At 32.6% G+C, this 20295-nt stretch overlaps 1 protein-coding gene across 7 annotated transcripts in view; it reads left to right on the top strand.

Moving 5' to 3' along the window:
• ELAVL4 (ELAV like RNA binding protein 4) overlaps positions 1–20064 on the top strand; it is a 123737-nt gene extending 103673 nt beyond the window's left edge. For 5 of the 7 annotated variants that reach the window (XM_081949326.1, XM_081949321.1, XM_081949323.1 and 2 more), the window contains 4 exons: positions 11293–11446; positions 12039–12264; positions 14088–14126; positions 17839–20064. In XM_081949326.1, the coding sequence (XP_081805452.1) occupies positions 11293–11446; positions 12039–12264; positions 14088–14126; positions 17839–18166 (747 nt within the window). In that variant the 3' untranslated portion in view covers positions 18167–20064. The remainder of the gene's footprint in view (positions 1–11292; positions 11447–12038; positions 12265–14087; positions 14127–17838) is intronic. The other 2 variants (XM_081949327.1, XM_081949322.1) reach the window with 1 other exon arrangement.
• The last annotated feature ends 231 nt before the right edge of the window (positions 20065–20295 follow it).

Below are 20295 nucleotides of genomic sequence, written 5' to 3'. Positions count from 1 at the left end.
TAAATTAACCTCAGGAGATAAAACATAAGAAGGATGTTGGTAAGATGGCCATTATATGGAGTTTTGTTGCTTGTGCCAATTGGTCCTGACTAATAATAGGCATCCTGTTGTCTCTCTGTCTGTCTGTCTATTTATCTATCTCTACCTGAGAATAATTGGCAGTCAACTACTAATTTTAATTGATTAATTTCATATAATACACTGATAGTGCTCAAATACTCTTTAGAATGAGATTTCTTTTCCAGAAAGGAAAAAAAAAACACTTAGCATTATCTGCATGCTATTAGTACCGTGAATCTATGTGGGGAAAACATTAGTTCCTTACTGTAATGTCCTTTTGGTTTAAGAGACTTATCTATGATGCAAGTTGATTCTTTAGAAACATGTATATCTGTGCTGTGCAGTACAATGTAATCAGTTTTATATGTGCAGACATATAGTTCAATATAATAGTTTGCCAAAATCAGTGTGTGAGCTGGAATCTTCCTGGTCTGCTTCCAAATAAAAGGTAGAAATTGCAGAATTTACCTAGCTTGAAAGTTTACCAGCAAAATATAACCCACCAAAATAAAGATGGAAAGAAAACCAATATCCATGCATCTTAATGTGTAATTTAAAGATTAAAGTAGTGGTTTTAGAGCTGCATTCATTTTATACATGGTTGTTTTTCTTTAATGCTTGGTTATTATTTCTCTGAATTTAAGATACGTTCTGTTTTTATTTTCAGAAAGTTGATATTGACAGAATTCAAGAATTTTAGAATATATTGACAAAGAAATGGAGTGTATACTAATACACATGTTGAAATTCATAGATTCTGGTAGAATAAATTTTAGGCCTGTTGATCACTGAGATCAAAATTATATACTTCTGACATGGTCTGCTTTGGGTATGGATTGGATAACTATATTGATCTTTGAAATGCAATACATAAACAGAAGCAACTCTTTCTAAAGTCTAAAGTTGTATTTATTTCAGGTATTTGTATGGTTATGTTTTGTGGCTATAAATATTTTAAATGAATTATAAACCAGTCTAGTGGTACCTGGCTAGAAACAAGAGACTGTGAGTTCTAATTCTGCATTAGCATGAAAGTCAGCTGAATGACCTTGGACCAGTCACTCTCTAAGCCCACAACAACGGACAACAAGCCAGTCGATCAATTCCTGTTACAACCAATGGATCAAAATTCTGTTGATCTGAAAAAAAGCAGACCCTACCCTTGCAAGATAATGCTAGGAATAAAAAAAACTGCATACATAGACTAAGTTTTAAGTTTCAATTCTAAAATGAATTTGAAAGTAGCATTGACAGAATTTGGGCTGGTTTGATTTACTCTGATAAGTAGTGTATTAAAAGATTAAGTATTTTAGCATTTCATCCACTTTGGTCATAATGGTCAGTGCTAGGCTTTTATATATTTCTGTGAAACCTGATCTGTGTAAATCTATTAGGATTATGTTCTTGCTTGCTAGCCTTCTCTTTTCTTAAATTTATAAGACTTTTTAAAAAACCTGTATTTAACCAGAAAGAAAGATAAATCCTGATTATTTGTCTGTGGTCAGGTTTGAAATTAAATTGCAATAAATTGTTCTGAGTTTGTATTCTGATTTTCAGTCTTAAATTAATCTGCAGTTTTCACATTAATTTAGGTGTCCATTGGTGAAATAACAGGCTGTCTGCATTAATATTCAGTCTTAAGTGGGCTACCATCACCTTGAAATATAACCATATAAAAATAATTCCATGTGTGACTTAAACTTGCTAATTTTGTATTATACTTGTTATTACTGATACTTTGCTTACACTTATTCTTGCCTTAAGATGCTCCTCTAACAATGCATCAAATACATAGTCTTTGAGTATTTAAAAGAACAGGATCACTTCACAAAAATATATTATTAGCTAGAAAGCTAAGCTTTAACTTCTTAAAACATTAGTTATTCGTCCAACAATAGATTGCTGTGGATTTGATTATTTTATAAATAGGCTATGCACTCAGTAGTTATCCTTCATGATTTTATTATATTGTATATTCATAAAAGGTTAATACTGTTAATAGTATTTTATTTTTATGAGTGAAACATGATTCCTTTAACTGGTAAAATTCTATGTAAATTAACAATGTAAAAACTGTGATGAATAGGACTTAGCACCTGCTTATTTACAGTCTATTCCAATATGGTGAATTTAAATTAAATATGTGTTTTAAAAGATACTGACTAATCTGTTTCCTTTAAATTTATGGTTAGATCAGTAAAGCTTAACTATGGAGAATCCATGGTTAATGCTCAATATAACTATAAATCTTAGGTGATATTCAGTTCTTCTTCAATAATTAATAATTTGGGCTAAGATCCAAATCACCATTTTGGTAAACAGAAGAACTTACTCCATTTTTTGAAGGGACTGTAATTGATTTGTGATTTTTCCCCTACAGTCTTTTGCATCATGTTGCTTCAAAGAGTCCCAAAGAACTCCACAGTAGCTTTTCAGGAAACTGCAAAAAGAAAAAGGAATAGCCAGGATATAAGTTCTTTTCATTATCTTACTTAGTCCTATCACATTGTCATTCAAAAGCAAGTACAAATAAAAAGTGCTTGAGTTGATCTTTATTTTTTCAGTATTTAGGAATTAATGATAGCTAAGAAGCTGATGTTCAAGAAATAAAATTGGGAAAACTAATAAGTGAGTTTTCCGCCATTTAAAATGTGGGCATTTTAATTCTAGCATGTTGCATAAGTTAAGGAAGTAATACAGGTAGTCCTCAATTTATGACACAATTGAGCCCAAAATTTTTGTTGTTAAGTGAGTTTTGCCCAGAGGTGGGCTGCACATACTTTAACAACTGGTTCACCTGGTTGTTGAGTGAATCTTACTGCCTTATTGACTTTGCTTGTCAGAAGGATGCAAATCAGTGGTGGGTTGCTCCCGGTTCAGTCGAACTGGTAGTAGCAGCGGTGGGAGGCCCCGCCCAGATGCTTCTACGCATGCGCAGAAGCATTGCACGCAGGACCGCCCCCAAACCAGTAGTAAAAATATTTGCAACCCACCACTGATGCAAATGTGATCACATGACTTTGGGACATTTCAATGGTCATAAGTATGAACCAGTTGCCAAGCATCTGAATTTTGAACACATGGTCATGGGGATGCTACAAAGGTTGAATTTGTGAAAAACAGTCATAAGTCACATTTAGTTGTGTTATAACTTTGAATGGTCACTAAACTAACTGTTGTAAGTTGAGGACTACCTGTAGTGTTTTCTCTAGAAAATCCTTTCAGGAATTTCCTCGTACTTCACTTATTGAGTTGCATAATCATTTTTTTCTTTCATTTTTTGTTGCTACTTCATCATATCTCCTTTCACTTTCATCTTACCGAACTACTTAATATTCAAATTATTTGAAAAATTATATCACATCTGCATAAAAATGCTTCTGAAACACACTATATTATAATAATATCATTTTAATGTTATGTTTTGTTTGCCTTTTTGTTCCTTAAAAATATCTATTCAAAGGTATAATTAGGTTGAGCTTTAGCAATGGACCCTATTCTGTATATTAGATAAGGAAAATAGAGTTAGGATTAGGTCTTAAAGTTGTGCCTAAAATATCATACTCTATTTCTCCTTGTCAGATCTGATGCTAAGAAAATACTGAATTCTTCTCTGGAGATAAGTAATGGACTATATGCAGGTTAACAAGTTCCTGGAAAAATGTGATATACTTTTGATGAGTAGATAAAATAATCTGAGATTGGATACAGTCTATTCTAGATGGGTTTATGCTCTTTCTGTATATCAGATTCATCGATCAGAACAGGAGTGAGAATGCAGAATCCAACATCCTCTTGGAGTGTCAAGGGTTGCTGTTGCTAGGAGCATCTTTGCTCAGCTTCAACTGATGAATAGTTTGCACTCTTTCCTGGAGAAAAAAACTCTAGTCAGTATTTCTTTTCTTAATAATCTTTCTCCCATTTAAATTTCTGTAATGCACTATATAGACTCTTTTCAAGGAATCATTATAATATAGCAATGAAGGTGTTGGGCTGGGACTGGGGGAAATGTGCAAGTCAGTATTGAGTTCACCTATATGGTTTTGGATCACTTACCATTTCTGAGTGGGCTTGTTACACAGAGCACAATAATGAACATCAACTTTCAGACTTTCTCCAACTAATCTGGACAAGAAATAATAAATTCAAAGCACTTTCAGAGCTCTGAATAATTAGAAAAAAGATAAAAGTCAAAGTGCAAGAATTTAAGTATATACAAATAGTATTCACCATCACTCAGTGACTGTTGAAAGTTAATAACATCAGTGAACAAGGAAACTTGAGGAATCCTGAGTATTAAGTGTTCCTTAAAAAGAGAAACCGACACTGTTTCAATGGTTTTCAACAGGCTGTTAAATCTTGCCTTTAAAAGATTTTAAATGTATTCACCAAGCTTTTATTATTCCAAGTGTTAAAATTATTTTAGCCTTAATTTGTATGAGGAGGGAGCCACACTTGATCAAAATGCTATCCAGGCATATTTACATGAATTAAAAAACGTATGAATGGAAGAAGTGATAATAAAGTTATTTGTTTTCCTTTATAGCCCACTATTCTTGATGCTTCCATTTATCTAAATTGAATAATTTCTAAAGTTTTTAAAAGTTTCTGCTATTAGTAATATCAAATAAGGATGGTGGCTTGAAACTGAATTAAATTTTATGAAGGGGACAAAAGTTGAGCTGTGCTGGAATAAAAAGTTCCCTTTTACATCATCAAGCACACTTCATGATTTGCCCCACCTTACCCCATGGACAACAATTGCACAGAATATAAATAATTCAATAATGTAGCATTCAGAACAATTTTCCTCACAAATCTAATATTCCAGAATTTTATACCAGCCTTTTCCAACCCGGACGTTATGCAGAAATTCTTCAGGTAACTTGATAATACAGAAAATTCTGGGGAAGTCCAAAAATTTAAGTATTCATTTTATATTTATGATGAATTAAAAATATGCCCTTACCAATCCTCTCCAATATCCATATGACACAACAGCTTTCATATTTAAAGCTTCAAAATTAGGGAATCTTACTTTCCTCATTTTCAAAAGTCTCTGTCCCTTCCAAAGGGCTAGGCCATTGGGAATGCAACTAGAGAGAATTATTAAGCTTACCATGCAGCTCAATACCTAACCAATTGTTTAAAGATTATCTATGTACTGTTTCTAATTGATATTTTAAAGATTTGCAGTATCAGAACATAATCATTAACAAAATGCCAACATTTCAATAAACATCTGAAATGTTGATGTCTTTTGGAAAGTCTATTCAAAATGTAACATTTGTTGTGAATGGCAATTTAAATATGTATGAAAATCATAATACAGAAACCATCCACAATTGTTCAATTTAAATTCCTGTAAGTTACAGTGTAAAGAAATGAAAATGTGATGTACCTTGATATTGTCATTCATATAGTATAATTTTATATTTCATATTACTGATATTCAGTTTGGTATGCCATCTTTTTAATTTCTCTGATTATATCTTTCAATTGTTATTCCAGGACTCTCCAAACTGTAAACAATTGCCTTTGTCAATTATGTTTTAAAATTACAGACATATTAAATTAGAATTACAATTGCTTCTCTATTTCTAGTCCTTTTTTCATGATCTATTAAAATTGTTAATAAACAAGAGAGGAGTCCAAACTGAAATTTCAGTCACTTGATAAAGAAAATTGATGTACCTTAAAACATCATTATGAATAAAATATCATATAAATTAAAGTGGAGCTCCAGCTTAGTCAATTGTAATGTGGATAGAGACACTTTCATAGAATAAAAGATCTTGAAAAATGCCTGTGTAGAAGTTAGGCAACTGAATGTGTCTCTTCAGATATAAGTTTTCTGTAACAGAAATTTAGGTAATAGTCATATCTTTGAATAATGATATCCAATCAATCTGTTACAGTATGAATCCATGATCTTGTGAGAGTCTCTCCTAAAAAAATAGTCTCAATTATTGATGTAATTTCAATAATTTCTATGTAAAACTTCCATTCTACTCTATAATAACACGCTTTTGGCTCAGCCAAGACTATCTCCTTGTTTGATGAAAACATTTATTTTGCTATTAAAACTTCACTGTGTTTTACTATTATTTAAAATATGTGTATCTTGTTTTTCCCCTCTAATCATGTTCTGTGTTAGGGTTCATATGATTAAATATTATAAAAATAATAAAATTTCATTTTGCTTTTGAAATAGCACATTTTCCACATATTTTCCAAAATAAATTAATTATAAATATATTCTCATTTAAGAATAGTTCACTTTTAATCTTGAACTTCAGTTATAAAATCGGAACAGAAGTATGCTTGCAAGATTGTTAATGATTTAACAATCTTGCTCAGGTAGAACTCAAGTTTCTGTATATTTTCCTCTTGTAAAAACAGATGAGGAAGCCTTGTCATTTTCCAGCAAATTCTATTATAGTGGATACAGGTCAATCCTAGATGCCAAGAAAATTCATGCTCTGCACTAGCTAATTAAAAGTGAAACAAATTATATAATAGGCAGAGAGCTTTACTTTTTCAGGAGCCCTAGCCTTAACACTAATAACTATGAATACTTTATTAAATATTAACATTATTTAGAAAAAAGGTAGCCCTTTGTTTTGCCTACATGCTCACAATGCCTTAGTCACCACCCATCTGGATTGTGTATGTTCTCCAGGTGCAAATTAAGGTGATCAATGCCTCCTATATAAATCCCTGCATGGCATAGAGCCAAGCTAACAAATCACTCTTTTTCATGTCACTTACTCTCCCTTACAGATCTAGCCAGGTCCCTTCTTTTGTCTGATACTCATACTGCTTTAAATATTGTTGGAGCCTCTTTATTAGTTGGGATTGCTGATTGTGGCCTCATGGTTTGTTTGTTAAATTTTGGGGTTTTTTTTTCTCTTATATGCCACCCAATGCCACCTTGATGTGAAAGTGTGAACATATAATGGTTTAAACAAATAAATAAATAGGTTCTATAGAATTCCTACTTGCATTTGAGTCCAATCACCACTACTTGAGTAGGAGAGGCTTTGCAAAAAAAACCTTCCTTAAAGCAACCATTGTATTTGGGAGATCATACTATTCTCCTTTTTTGTCTGATACTAATACTGCTTCAGGTTGTAGTAAAGATTATTAGAGAAGGAACCATCAGTTTAGTTAACATGTGACTGTCATCAATGAGATTTGTCATTGTCTTATTTTACCAGTATCACCAATATTTAATTGTTACTTTTTTAATTAATTGTTACAATTTTTCCAACCTAACTTTTTATCATTTAACTTTATATCATTTGTACACTACTGAAGTTTTTTCTTGGGCACATTAAGAGACTTTTAAAATTTATATCTTCTGAAGTAAAATATCAATTGTTGACTTTCCTCATTTCCTTTAAGGACAGTGGTTTTCTCTTAAATGGATATCAGCAGCTTTATTTGCCCTCCATGCACTAGTGCAAAGTTCTTCAATATTTTCTTATTCTGCAGTTAAGCATTTAATTAAAAGATTGTTCCATACTTGTTACATTTTTGGTACTTGATGCTGCTTCTTTCAGTATCACTCTGATATTCTCTGCTGGATATTCTTTGTGCATGCCAAAAAACCCTTTCAATCATTGGCAATCTGTCTTATTTGTGTACTGACCAATTTTATTTTTCATATAATTTTATGAAGCTTTCAAAACATTACTATTAATATTTATTTAAAAACCCAATCCCGTCAGGGATCATCTTTTTAAAACAACTAAATAAAACTAGAAGAGACATGCACACTAAATTAAAACTAGATAGGTAAACAGAATCTCATATGTACCCGTGTAAAAAAAAATCACAAGGGTACTCCCCAGTTTATTAATGAGTTCTGTTCCAAGTCTGTTTTTTAGACAAATTTGTATGTAAATTGGAATAGTATTATTGAATAATACTGTATAAATAGCATTTTATAATAAACTTGGACCATTTTGTATTTAACTTAAATTTTGCTCAGTTCATAACCATAAGTCATCCATAAACTTCACCTATACTTTGCCTTGTTCTCTTTCTCCTAAAAATAATTTTCAACTTTACAGATTATTTTTATAATTAGATTATAATCATTATAATAAATATTAAATAATAAATATAAATTATTATATCAGATGATCTTTGCACTTTTTAAAGCTCCTAAACCTTGGAACAGTCTACACTCTCTGGGCATTGGTGGGATGCTAGCCTTTTATTCTTAATGGTCTCTTCATTTGCTGTAAAAAAGGCTGTCAGTTTCTTCACAGCAGAAGTCTAAATAGAGTGATAATACTATGTTACACTAACACCTAACTAATTGTGCTACCAATTAATTCAGATGACATTTGAGGTCATTCCAGAAGGGCTGAATTCACTTAAGGTACAGCACTTAAATGTGTTTCCTTTTGACCCCTTAAATTAATTAGAATACAAATTGGTTGCTTATTTTTGTCTAAAAGTATCAAGTCCTACAACACAGGCAACATAGGAAATAAAAATTTTAGATTTTTGGAACAATCTTTATTGCTGGAAGACCTTGAAAACCTACCAAAATTATTGTCCTGCATAACTTATATTCAGTGCAATTAATGTAGAATTCCTCATCTCACACTCCCCCGCCCCAAGCATCATTTAGTTGCCTTGTTACCTGTATTCCCAAGGTCTGTTAAGCATTTTATCACATAAAGTCTTTGCAGAGAAACATAGACACAGGTCTGAATGAAATCCTTTCTTTTCAAATCATGTTGGGATAAGTAAATTGTAAATGTATGGTAATCCGCATTAATAAGGTTTGGATCAATGTGGATCAACATTGTAGATCAACAAGTAAGAATATTCTTATCTATCTGGATCAGAGTTGAAATGATGGTATCATGAGCTTTACTGGTCTATACTTTTGAAAAGTTTCTATCTTTACTCCATGTGCTCCAGGGTAATTTGAGTGTGAACAACTTTGAAAGTGAAAATCACTTGTCATAGACTTTAATAAAACCTCGCTATTGTAACATGTTCTCCTTGTTCATAATGCAGACTGGAAATTTATTTTTAAAAAACATTACTTGTTTCAACGATGTGAAAACATGGCATCAAACTATTTACAATGTAAATCCAAAAATTGCTTATCTTTTTAATAAATTGTGGGGGTAAATGAGACATTTTCTATCGTTTTCTGGGTTGACTCAGTATCTATTTTTAGAAGTAAAGAAAATATATCAATCTAACAAATCTGTTTTGAAGAGAAGAGTGTTGCTTGTTATATTTGTGATTAAAATGACTCCTCCCATACTGCTGTATAAGTATAACACAATATATATAACACACACACACACTTGTATTGAGATGCTTCTTATTAGATGAATAGAAAGCTATTTGGGGTTTGTATTTCAAAATTATAATATGCCTAATATTACTAGTAGTATGTAGTATTTTATAGTATGTCTAATTTTAAATTGGTTAAAATTAAATACAAATGTAATATTCAGAAATTGCATACTAGGTCTTTTCCATTATACAAAATCATATATTTTAACATTTTCAATTATGAAAATAAAATGTATTTCCATTTCTGTACATCAATAAAAGATATATGGACAAATGCATACATAAGAATAGATACGTTAGGATTGTACAGGCTATTCAGAGACACAGGAACTTACTTTCAGTTGCAGTTCCAGTTAAAAGCTTTTTACAGGTACAGGTTAGGGTTAATAATAGCAATTTGGACTGGAATTGCTATCTCTAAGCGATGAGATAAAGCATGAAAGTACATGACCATGTCACTTAGCAACAGCAATTCTGGCATTCCCAGTTCCTGTCATTAAGCAAGAATGTCTCGTGGTCACCATTTGCATTTTCTTGGCAGTTTCTTCGTTTGAGTTTGCTTTTTAGAAACCAGCAAAGAAGTTGTAGATGGGGACCATGAGACGCTATGATGCCATAATCACAAATTGGATGTTCAGTGCCTAGATTGCAATTACATGACCACAGGGGATACTGTGAACTCCAAAGACCTGTCATTGGTATCACTTGTTCAACACCATCACAAGTTTGAATGGTCGCTGAATGAGTGGTCGTTAAGCAGAGACCACCTGTATGCTCAGAACATCAAAAAAAAGCCTTAATACCTCAGTGTTCTGAGTAATAGGTTCCAAATAGTACGTCATTCTTTGAACAACCTATTTGAATGATTTGCACAGTCAATAGGCAGACATATTCACTTACACTTACATAAGGATAGATTTTAAACATTTCTGTTTTGTGTAAGAGACTGATTAAACATAATTATAAATAGTGCAGGAGAAAGATATAGTTTCTTTTGTATATTGTTTTATTAGTTATTACTATGAAGGCAAATATACATTATCCAGGATAATGATGCAAAATCGAATTTGGGTCAGTCACTGGGACCTCTGAGCTTTTGCAGTCATGCTGGAGGGAATTTCTCTACTGGAATACATGGTTTGGGCTGTTCTGTGAGTCGCGTTTATGTGGTGCCTTTCTATTGGCTGACAGGTGTGTTGATGGCTGGCAATTGCCTGGGTTTTTTCCCCCCACAAAGAAACAACAGCCAGTCGCCAGCCATCAACACACCAATCAGCCAATAGGAAGGTGTCACATAAACACGACTCACAGAATAGCTCAAATTATGGATTCCAGTAGAGAAATTTCTTGAAGATGGGCTCTAGAATGAGTCAAAAGCTCAGAAGAGTAAATCTCTGGTCCCAGAGACGGACCCAAATTCAATTTTGCTGTTATTACTGTATATAAAGTTGCCAGAGCATCCCATTTTAATACAAATATATATGGGAAAACATTTATCTGCAAAAAATCAACTCTGAAAAGCACATTCTGAATTAGGTATATACTTGTACGGTACAGATTATGCTATATATGGTAATTTTTTTAAGTTTCCCAAGTACACAGAAGTAAATTACAAAGCTATAAATTTCCATCAATATAGAAAAGTAAATCTACTCAGCTTCGGTTGCTTTATTTTGGCCCTTAGAGGCCTTTGTGTAGGCATCTTAATTATTTCCACTTTTTTTGTCCTTAGAATTTTTTGCTTCTCAACTTATTGTAGAAGAGCCTATAGAACAATGTGAAGTTAATTTAAAGAAATAGTAAAAATACACTTTGAAAATAGACTTCAACTATTTCTCATTTAAAGCTTTTCTCCAAAAATATAATATTTCGTTTAACTGAATATTGTTTAACTTCTAGGTTTCCTATGCTCGTCCAAGTTCAGCATCAATCAGAGATGCAAATTTGTATGTCAGCGGCCTTCCAAAAACGATGACCCAGAAAGAGCTAGAGCAGCTTTTCTCGCAATATGGGCGCATCATCACCTCACGAATTCTGGTTGATCAAGTAACAGGTTGAAAAAGATTTTTGTTTAAAAATGTCTAAATTTCAATTTGCTCCTTTCATATTTTTATTTGACTTCTGGAAGAGATTATTTATACTGAAGTAAACAATCAAGTGTATAATTTAATTTTGTTCTATGTTCCATTTCTCAAACTATATAAAAGTAGCATATATTTCAGTTTTATTGATAAAAGGAGGCCACGTGTCCACTTCAGTCCCAGTATACCAATTAGAATTTTGTCTGTGGTCTGAACGATATTACAAATGTATCATCAGATTTTGGTCAACCACTGGAATAAAATTTGCCCTCCAGGGAAAGGCTGAAATGAATAAAGAAATTACACTTTAAAAAGATATGGCAATGTCTGATATTCTATCTTTATATAATGAAATCAGACACACCTTTTTTTAAACGTTGCATATATTACAGTATGCATAAACGTTATACTGTATATCTTTGAAAATCAACTTGCCTAGTCAGTCATATTATTTCTATTGGTGAGCACTTGGAACTTTTAACAGAATAACAGAGTTGGAGGGACCTTACAGGTCTTCTAGTTTTCTTTTCCTTCATTTATTTAAATCTTCTTTTCCTATTCCAGGTGTTTCTCGTGGTGTGGGATTTATCCGTTTTGATAAGAGAATAGAGGCAGAAGAAGCCATAAAGGGACTTAATGGCCAAAAGCCAAGTGGTGCTACAGAACCAATTACTGTGAAGTTTGCTAATAACCCCAGTCAAAAAACAAGCCAAGCCCTCCTTTCCCAGCTGTACCAGTCCCCCAACAGACGCTACCCTGGACCTCTCCACCATCAGGCCCAGAGATTCAGGTAATTTTCTCTTTGCATTGCTCTCCTATTTGATTTATTATTGTTAAAGCTGAACAATTTATTTGATAAAAAAAAGAGTCCTATGGAAATTGATGGTTTTTTCAACTGTAGCCAGAATGTAACATTCAGCCAAGTTGCAAAGCAATTATAAGATCCTTTACAGATTTTTTTTTAAAAAAAATCCCTTTCCACAAGGATGCGGTTATCAGAGACTCAGGAGCAAGCACTAAATTTTTCCCCTTAAACAGATAATGTTAGTATAAATATATACTTTCCTAATTAATAAGTAAATAGTTTTGTCTTAAAAAGAAACAGGAAAATCTTTATTAGTGTTATTAAAGTTGGATAGAAGCAGTCAGTTGCTAAATATAATTTATTCCTTGGCAGCCTTTTCAACAATCAGACTTGCTTTTTCAGATAACTGTAACAATAAGCATCAGTATAGATTCCACTGGTATGAAAACCAGTTGAATACAATTTAAGTGAGCTAGAATTGATTATGATACTTCTAACTTAATTATACTGCTAATCTGAGGACAGATCCTGGGATTAAGGGTTCCATGTATATTGGATGCCAGTCTGCTTTCAGGTTCAAAGTTCAGTTTTAACTTTAAAGCCTTTCATAGAATGGGACCAGTTTATCTGGAGGACCGCCTCTCCCCAATTACAATTGCTTATCTAATCATATCTGGCAAAAGTAGCACGTTGCAGGTCCCAACTTTTAGGGAATTACACTTGTTTGGCCTGAAGAAGCATTACTTCTCTGCCAGGGTTTGTGACTCCCCTCCAAACTGATGTGAATTCCATCCCTACTTATTTACAGAAGTCTCTCAAGAGCTAGCTTTGTCATCAGGCCTTGTAGTCTCAGTGAACTGGTGAGATCTTCAGAGAGCTCCTTTGTTAATTTACTTTCTTGTTTTTTTCTTGCTTTTTTAATGTTTTAGTAAACCTTTTAGTAACGTTTTGAAAACATTATGGGTGGTTTTTTTGACATGTTTTATTGTTCCAGAGTTGTTTCTATACAAATTTGATATATAAATAAATAAATGTGACCTAATTAATATGTAAATAGGGAAAATCTTCATTAGTGTTATTTATTGATCACAATAAACATTTTCATTTTTATTTAACATTGAGCTGCTCTGACAGATATTTTAAAAAAAATTGTTATCAACCAACCAACATGCCCCCCCCCCAACCAACAATAGCTTGTTGTTAAGCTATGCAATCATTAAACAAGTATTCACATGACCGAACTTAATTTTACAACCATTTTACCTTGGTTGAATCGCATGACCACAAGATACGATGCAAGAGTAGTAACTTTGAAGACAGGTCATCCAGTCACTTTTTCCAAGGCCATTGTAATTTTGAACCGTCATTAAACAAATGGTTGTAACTGGTGGTCTGCATGTATATTTACATAGTGTGCAGGTAGAACCTAGAATCTTAAAAAGAGATAAAGACAGCATGTTTCCTTATTCTTCTGGCATAATTGTATTTGGCTGTTGAATAGCAATAACATAAATAGTTGAACAAATGATAGTTGTTAAATTTCATATTAATAGTGTATGAAAACAAAACCACAACAGCATTCTTCTGTGCAAGATCTATTGTAGAGATTGTAGAATGTTACTTTTCTTCATTACTAGAACATCTAAAAATGGCATTAATTGATAGTAGTTTATAGCTCCTAATTCATTAGACCCACTGGATAATGTTGAAATTTCTTCTTTGAAAATGGAGCATTATTAATAAAAGTTCCATTGAGCAATCTTGCCATCTGTGAGACATTAACCCAGGGACCCTCCTTCTCTTTTCAGGCTGGACAATTTGCTTAATATGGCCTATGGCGTAAAGAGGTAATTAGAATTCCAGATTGCCAGATGTCCATGTTGGCACAGATTGGTGCTATAATTTTTTTTAATCACTAACTTTATTTTGTTTTTAATTCCTTCTTTTTTTCCACCAGCATGCCAAATGTTTTCTGTCTTTTCATTTGGACTTCAGTTCATTTTCTTTAACAATGTGCACAAGCACATACAAAAGTTATGTGCAAATCTTTTATTTCATGTTTTCTGTTGTTACAGGTTTTTTGAAATGGTTTAGGTGCAACAGATACAAGTATTCTGATTCCAAAACTATTCTGTTTAATATTTTGGTGGTGGGGTCATGTTTCATTGAATCCGAGTTGATTGATAGACATTTAGTATAAATTTATAATTGCAAATATGATTAAAATTAATATTGGCTAAGTATTTCAAGGAGCCCATAATTTTTTTAAACTGTAACTGTATGCACCTTAATCAAATCCAGGTTTTCTTTGTTACAGGTTTAACAAACAGTGTTTCCAGTAATTTGGAGCTTGTGATTTTTCTACTTTTGGTTAATGGTTTGCTTGTTCTGATTTTGATTTTATTTTAATTCAATTTTAAAGTTCATATTATTATGGCTCTTTGTTAGTAGTAGTAGTTATATAAATCACAGAAGGATTACTTCAGTTACTTACAGCTCAAAAATGCTATATATCTAGGACAAAGGGCCTTACATCCTTACTGTAGTGCGATAGTGTATGTACAAAAGTTATGAGCAAAGATGCCAATTCATTTGTTCTGTCTCTCTTGAAAAAGAGTAAGTATTCTAGAAATATGTAATATTGCAGACAAACAATATCTATGATGTCTCCTTGCATGTTTACGTTCTATGTACATCTCACACATAGATTATTCCAGGTTGTTTGGGGAACAGCAAAAACACTGGTAAGTATAAGTTTTAGCATACCCTCAGATGAATACAGTTAAATCTGTACAGTTCAGAAAATTAGCAATAACCTTCTCATTGGTGATTGTACAAGATTTCATAGTTCATATTGTATAATATATAGCCTGTCTGGTTTGAATTGAGTTCTGTACCTTGTACAATGTTGTTTATCTCAAAAGGAAATAGTGCTGTGTGTGTGTGTGTGTGTGTTTGCTGGATTGGTAAGAACAGTTGTTTCCTAAGTGCCAAAAATGAATGGCAACGTGTCTTTATAAATAGCATTTGACAGAAATAGCAGTGGCTAAAGAATAGGGCTGTATTAACCTTCAGAGAGGTGATTTGATTCAAAGGAGTTTTGATGTGTTGTCTCTAGTGACTTTGAAATGATTTGGAGGACTTCAGATTCAGTAGTCTTCATCACATCTCCAAATATTGCAGGAACTTTTTTTCAGTATAGGGATAAAACTGAAGGAGCAACCAGGGAATATAGTCATCCTTCCAAATCTTGTGGTTTGCTATTTGAGTTTCATTTTAGAACTATAATTAGGTTAGAGAGGTTATGTGGAGGATAAGTGATCCACAAAAAGAAAATGTTATTCTTTAAAAAAATATTAGGATAGTTTAAGATTTCCTGAGCCAAGCTCATCTCTTTTTTTCCTTTGGCAATAGGATGGCAGTTGTTTGCCATTGCTCCTTCTGATTGTTTCTTTTTGTCTCCTCTGTAAAACCTGTATCTCTGATATTTCCTGATGGTCTTCTAACCATGTCCTAACCAGCTCCTACCCTGCTTTTTGGGATGGATGGCATAGTGCTGCCATCTACAGCTCCTTTCCTTAAATCCATACCATTTTTTCCTTTTCCCTTTATCACATTTTTACTGTAGTCTGTGCCCTATCTATCTGCGGGTTTTTAGCTATTTTAGCCTACCTTTGTTTCTGTTTATTACCCAGTTTTACATTAAAATAGTAAACTAAAGAAAAACTATTTTGGATAAATAATCTCAGTTCTGTGTCACAGTGCTTATGTATATCAAAAGAAATCCTCTGGGGGCAAGATTCATGGAGTTATTTTTCTACTTAAATGTTATTCATGCCATTACTGAAGTGTTTCTTTTTTTAAAATTGCAATGGAATTTCTAGTTCTTTATATTTAGCATCACAGAAACTGTTCTCATTGATTTGAAATGAAAGGTTATACAGCACAATTTATACTTAATTTGAATTATGAATTATTGTTATTCAGTCATAAATAAGGAAGTTATTGCCAGTTTATTGTGAAATATAGTAGTTACTATTAATAACTTTTCCTCTTATAGTGGTTTATACTACATAAGACCAAATGAGATATGGATCAAATGCTGTTCTAGTCCTCAGGAAATCTACATATAAACTTCATCTAGCTTTGAAGATAGTGTCTTCAGACAATTGCTAATTGTCTTTTAGCCTGCCAGTAGTTCTGGTTTTAAATTGAGAAATGTGAGCTCCTGGAGGAAAGATATAAATATACAAAATAAACACTGATTCTGAATACAGTGGGAATATTTGAATATGAAGAAAAATTATACTGTTATTATGAGCAAATTTCCCACCGATAACTCTCTAAACTTCAGAATTGTCAGTATATGTTTAAAGCTAAATTCAGATGATTAAACTAGGTGATGACCAATTCCAAACTTAACACATGATGCTTGAATTTATGTAATAACAATGGTTTTTAAACATACTGAACACACTGATAAGCTTTACAATTACCACTTTTCGCTCCCTTGATTTTTGTGAATATACTTTATTGCACGATTAGTTAGGGCTTATTCTTATGTGATGTTTTAAAGGAGACAACAGAGCTCCTAGACAGAAAAAAAAGTTTAAAAATTATATATGATACAAATAAACATGAAAGGCTCTTCATCATCTCAATCTAAAAACTGCTCTAGGTACTTGAAATGCTAGATTTTATTATATTGATTGTACGGTAAATCCATGTAGTCCTTGACTTATGACTACAATTCAGCCAAATTTTCTGTTGCTAAGTGAAACAGTTAAGTGAGTTTTACCCCAATTTACAACCTTTCTTGCCACAGTTATTAAGTGAATCACTGCAGTTTTTAAGTGAATCTGGCTTCCCCCTTGACTTTGCTTATGAGAAGGTCGCAACCGTCAAATATGAGTCAGTTGTCAATGTCTAAATTTTGATTATATGACCATGGGAATGTTACAGCAGTCATAAGTTTGAAAAATGGTCATAAGTCGCTTTTTTCAGAGCCATTGTAATTTGAAAGGTTACTAAATGAACTGTTATAAGTCAAGGACTACCTGTAATAAATCTGATAGAAAACAAACAAGTTATCAGTTTTAGCATATGAGCGCGCACATGCATCATTCTAACTGAGAGAATTTCTCTGTTATATACCATAATTTGCGGCAGATTTGGTGGAAGACCAAGTGAAAAATGCTATAGTTTTTTCTAGGATCTTCATTGTTTCCAGTACGTTTATTGGGTAAATTTATGTGCACCCCCATATGCATATACATTTTCATTGTGCCATTTTCACAACTAGAAAAACATGTCATAAATTGTGGGGGGGTTTAATTGCTAACTAACTGCATTCTTTTCAGTAGAGATTCTTAGTTTCACCATTTTCTCCATGAGAATTTATATGATATATGATATCATGATATGTATTATTCACAGGTTTGGGGGAAAGTTCTGGAATTGATTTTTATCAAAAAATGTCATGTTTGAAAATTGATCTTTAGGTTGGTTTTCCTTTCTGTCTTTTTTCTTTCTTTCTTTTCTTCAACGTTAATCTGGTAGGTTTTCTCCAATCACAATTGATGGGATGACAAGCCTTGTGGGGATGAATATTCCTGGCCATACTGGGACTGGATGGTGTATTTTTGTCTACAATTTATCACCCGACTCAGATGAAAGTGTGCTGTGGCAGCTGTTTGGCCCCTTTGGAGCAGTCAATAACGTCAAAGTGATCCGCGACTTCAATACCAACAAATGCAAAGGGTTTGGTTTTGTCACCATGACCAACTACGATGAAGCTGCTATGGCCATTGCCAGCCTTAATGGATACCGCTTAGGAGACCGAGTATTGCAAGTTTCCTTTAAAACCAACAAAACCCATAAATCCTGAATTTCATATCCTTAATAATTATTATTATAAATATATATAAATATATAAATATATATACAAACAAACAAAAAACTCTTCAAGGCTTATACTCAACCATGGACTTTTATAAGCCAGTGTTGCCTAAGTATTAAACATTGGATATCTTGTGAACAGGAAAAGGATTTTATAATGCTTAGAAAAAAAAATCTTTGATGCATTGAATGTTCTTTCATAGCTGTTGTTGTTGAATATAATATACATAAATAACAAAAGTGCAGGGATTTTTACCCGGCCAGCTAGTTTTACTACCTTCCTTGAAGGTGGATCTTTTTAAGATGACCATTCACTCATTTGAAAATAAATGAAAAACCTAAAATCATTTTTACAAACCACTGGAATTAGCAAATTTTGCTCTTTTTTCCAAAATGTTTGATTCAATCAGATTGGTAAACCCCCAGCATAAATTAAAGAGGAATAATAAAAATTGCAAAACGAAGTATAATTTTGCAACTCTTTTTATTTTTCCTTTTTTCTTTTGTATCATGTGAACTAAACAGTCTTCTGTTAGGGATAGGGTAAAAGGGGGGATACCTGATGACATAACAGTTTAAATAACATTAACAATGTTGCCAAAGAGGTGGTCTCTTTGCTGAAAATGGGTTTCAAGAAAAATCTATTTTTATAAAATATAAAGAATTTTTACAAGAGAACCTGGATTTGAGAAAAAATATTTTGACTGGCTAATTTAGGGGAAATTGACAACTTTGTCATGTTCATACTGCACTGGTAACTTTTTAGAGATCAAGATGTGTGTTTTAAACTGGATTAAGTAGATTGTTTTTTGAAGGATGGGCTACAAACAGATGATCTTCGTATCTTTTCATAGCTTGTAATAAAATATTAAATACAGAACAGGAGAGTATTCTTCCCAGGCACACAGTTACCCACAGTCAAAACCCAAAAGCAAGGAGATGAGTTGCAGGATGGTTTTTCTTTAAGTCATCAGTATGGGATATCAGCAGAACAAAGTTTTGGAAAAAAATTAATTTTAATCAAAAACTTCCTTTGTTCAAGCAGTAGGTGCTACAAATTATTTACATATCTTAGTATCATAGTTAAATGTAATGTGTTTAGAGGGAAAAAGTACATTTGCTTTTCATTTGTTAAGAATTTTCAAATTCACTTTCTAGCCCATGCTGATATAAATTGGGCTATGTTGGCACATTCGAGACACTCTTTATGTTGCTTGAAACACTTATTTATTTAATTGCTGATGTGACGCATATGCCAAAATCAAATATTGCTAGTTTGGCTAGTCTACTTATTTGTTTACTTAAACTATGGGAAGAAGCATATTATTGTGTCATTTTGTTGTGTGTGTATGTGTATATATAATATAAATATATATATATATATATATAAAGTTATTTTTTTTTCTTTTGTTAACTTATTCTAAGTTGTAACACTTTGCTAGTTTTGTTTGTATATGTCTTAAAATGTTTTCTTATGATACTCAAGTGGCAAGAGGTATCAAGGTAACTTGTGTAGAAATATTGTTTGATATATTGTCATGTTTGTTGTGAATATTTTTTTTTCTTACTGCACAATAGAAACAAAAACCTGAGTCTTTATTTTAATGTAATTCAGATTGGGGAAAACAGAGCTAAGGGAACAAAATGACTGAGGGAGAGCTCTCCCATGTCCAGTGCACTGATCCTTTTCGTATGTTTGTGCTTTGTATGGTTAATATATTTAAAACAAAAGAAGTCATGCTCTTCCCTGAGTACTAGAAACAGTTACTCGCTATGCATAACCTAGTTGATAGTTAAATTTGCTATTGCTTTTCTTGTCTTGTTATATAAAAACTTTTCAATACCAGTTTAGTCTTAATGGTAATAAAATGTTACAGTTCTTTCTAACCCGGGCTTTTTTTGTGTATTTTTTCCCATGCTTATACTCACCAACTGCTTGTCAACTAAGTGATACCCATTTTGTTCCACAGAGAAGGGACAAATATTTTATAAACCAGCTTCAAAGCAAAGGGCGCTCCCTAAGTTTCATTGTTCATTTACATATTCAAATGATTCTAGTTTTAAACAAACAAGCAAAAATAAAGACACCATCATTCAGTATATGGGGAAAAACATTTC

This window comes from Natrix helvetica (genome assembly GCF_964273705.1).
Source record: "Natrix helvetica genome assembly, chromosome: 3".
Taxonomy (NCBI): Eukaryota; Metazoa; Chordata; class Lepidosauria; order Squamata; family Natricidae; genus Natrix; species Natrix helvetica.
The sequence above is the reverse complement of the archived record's forward strand: the minus strand, read 5'-3'. Positions and strand labels throughout refer to the sequence as shown.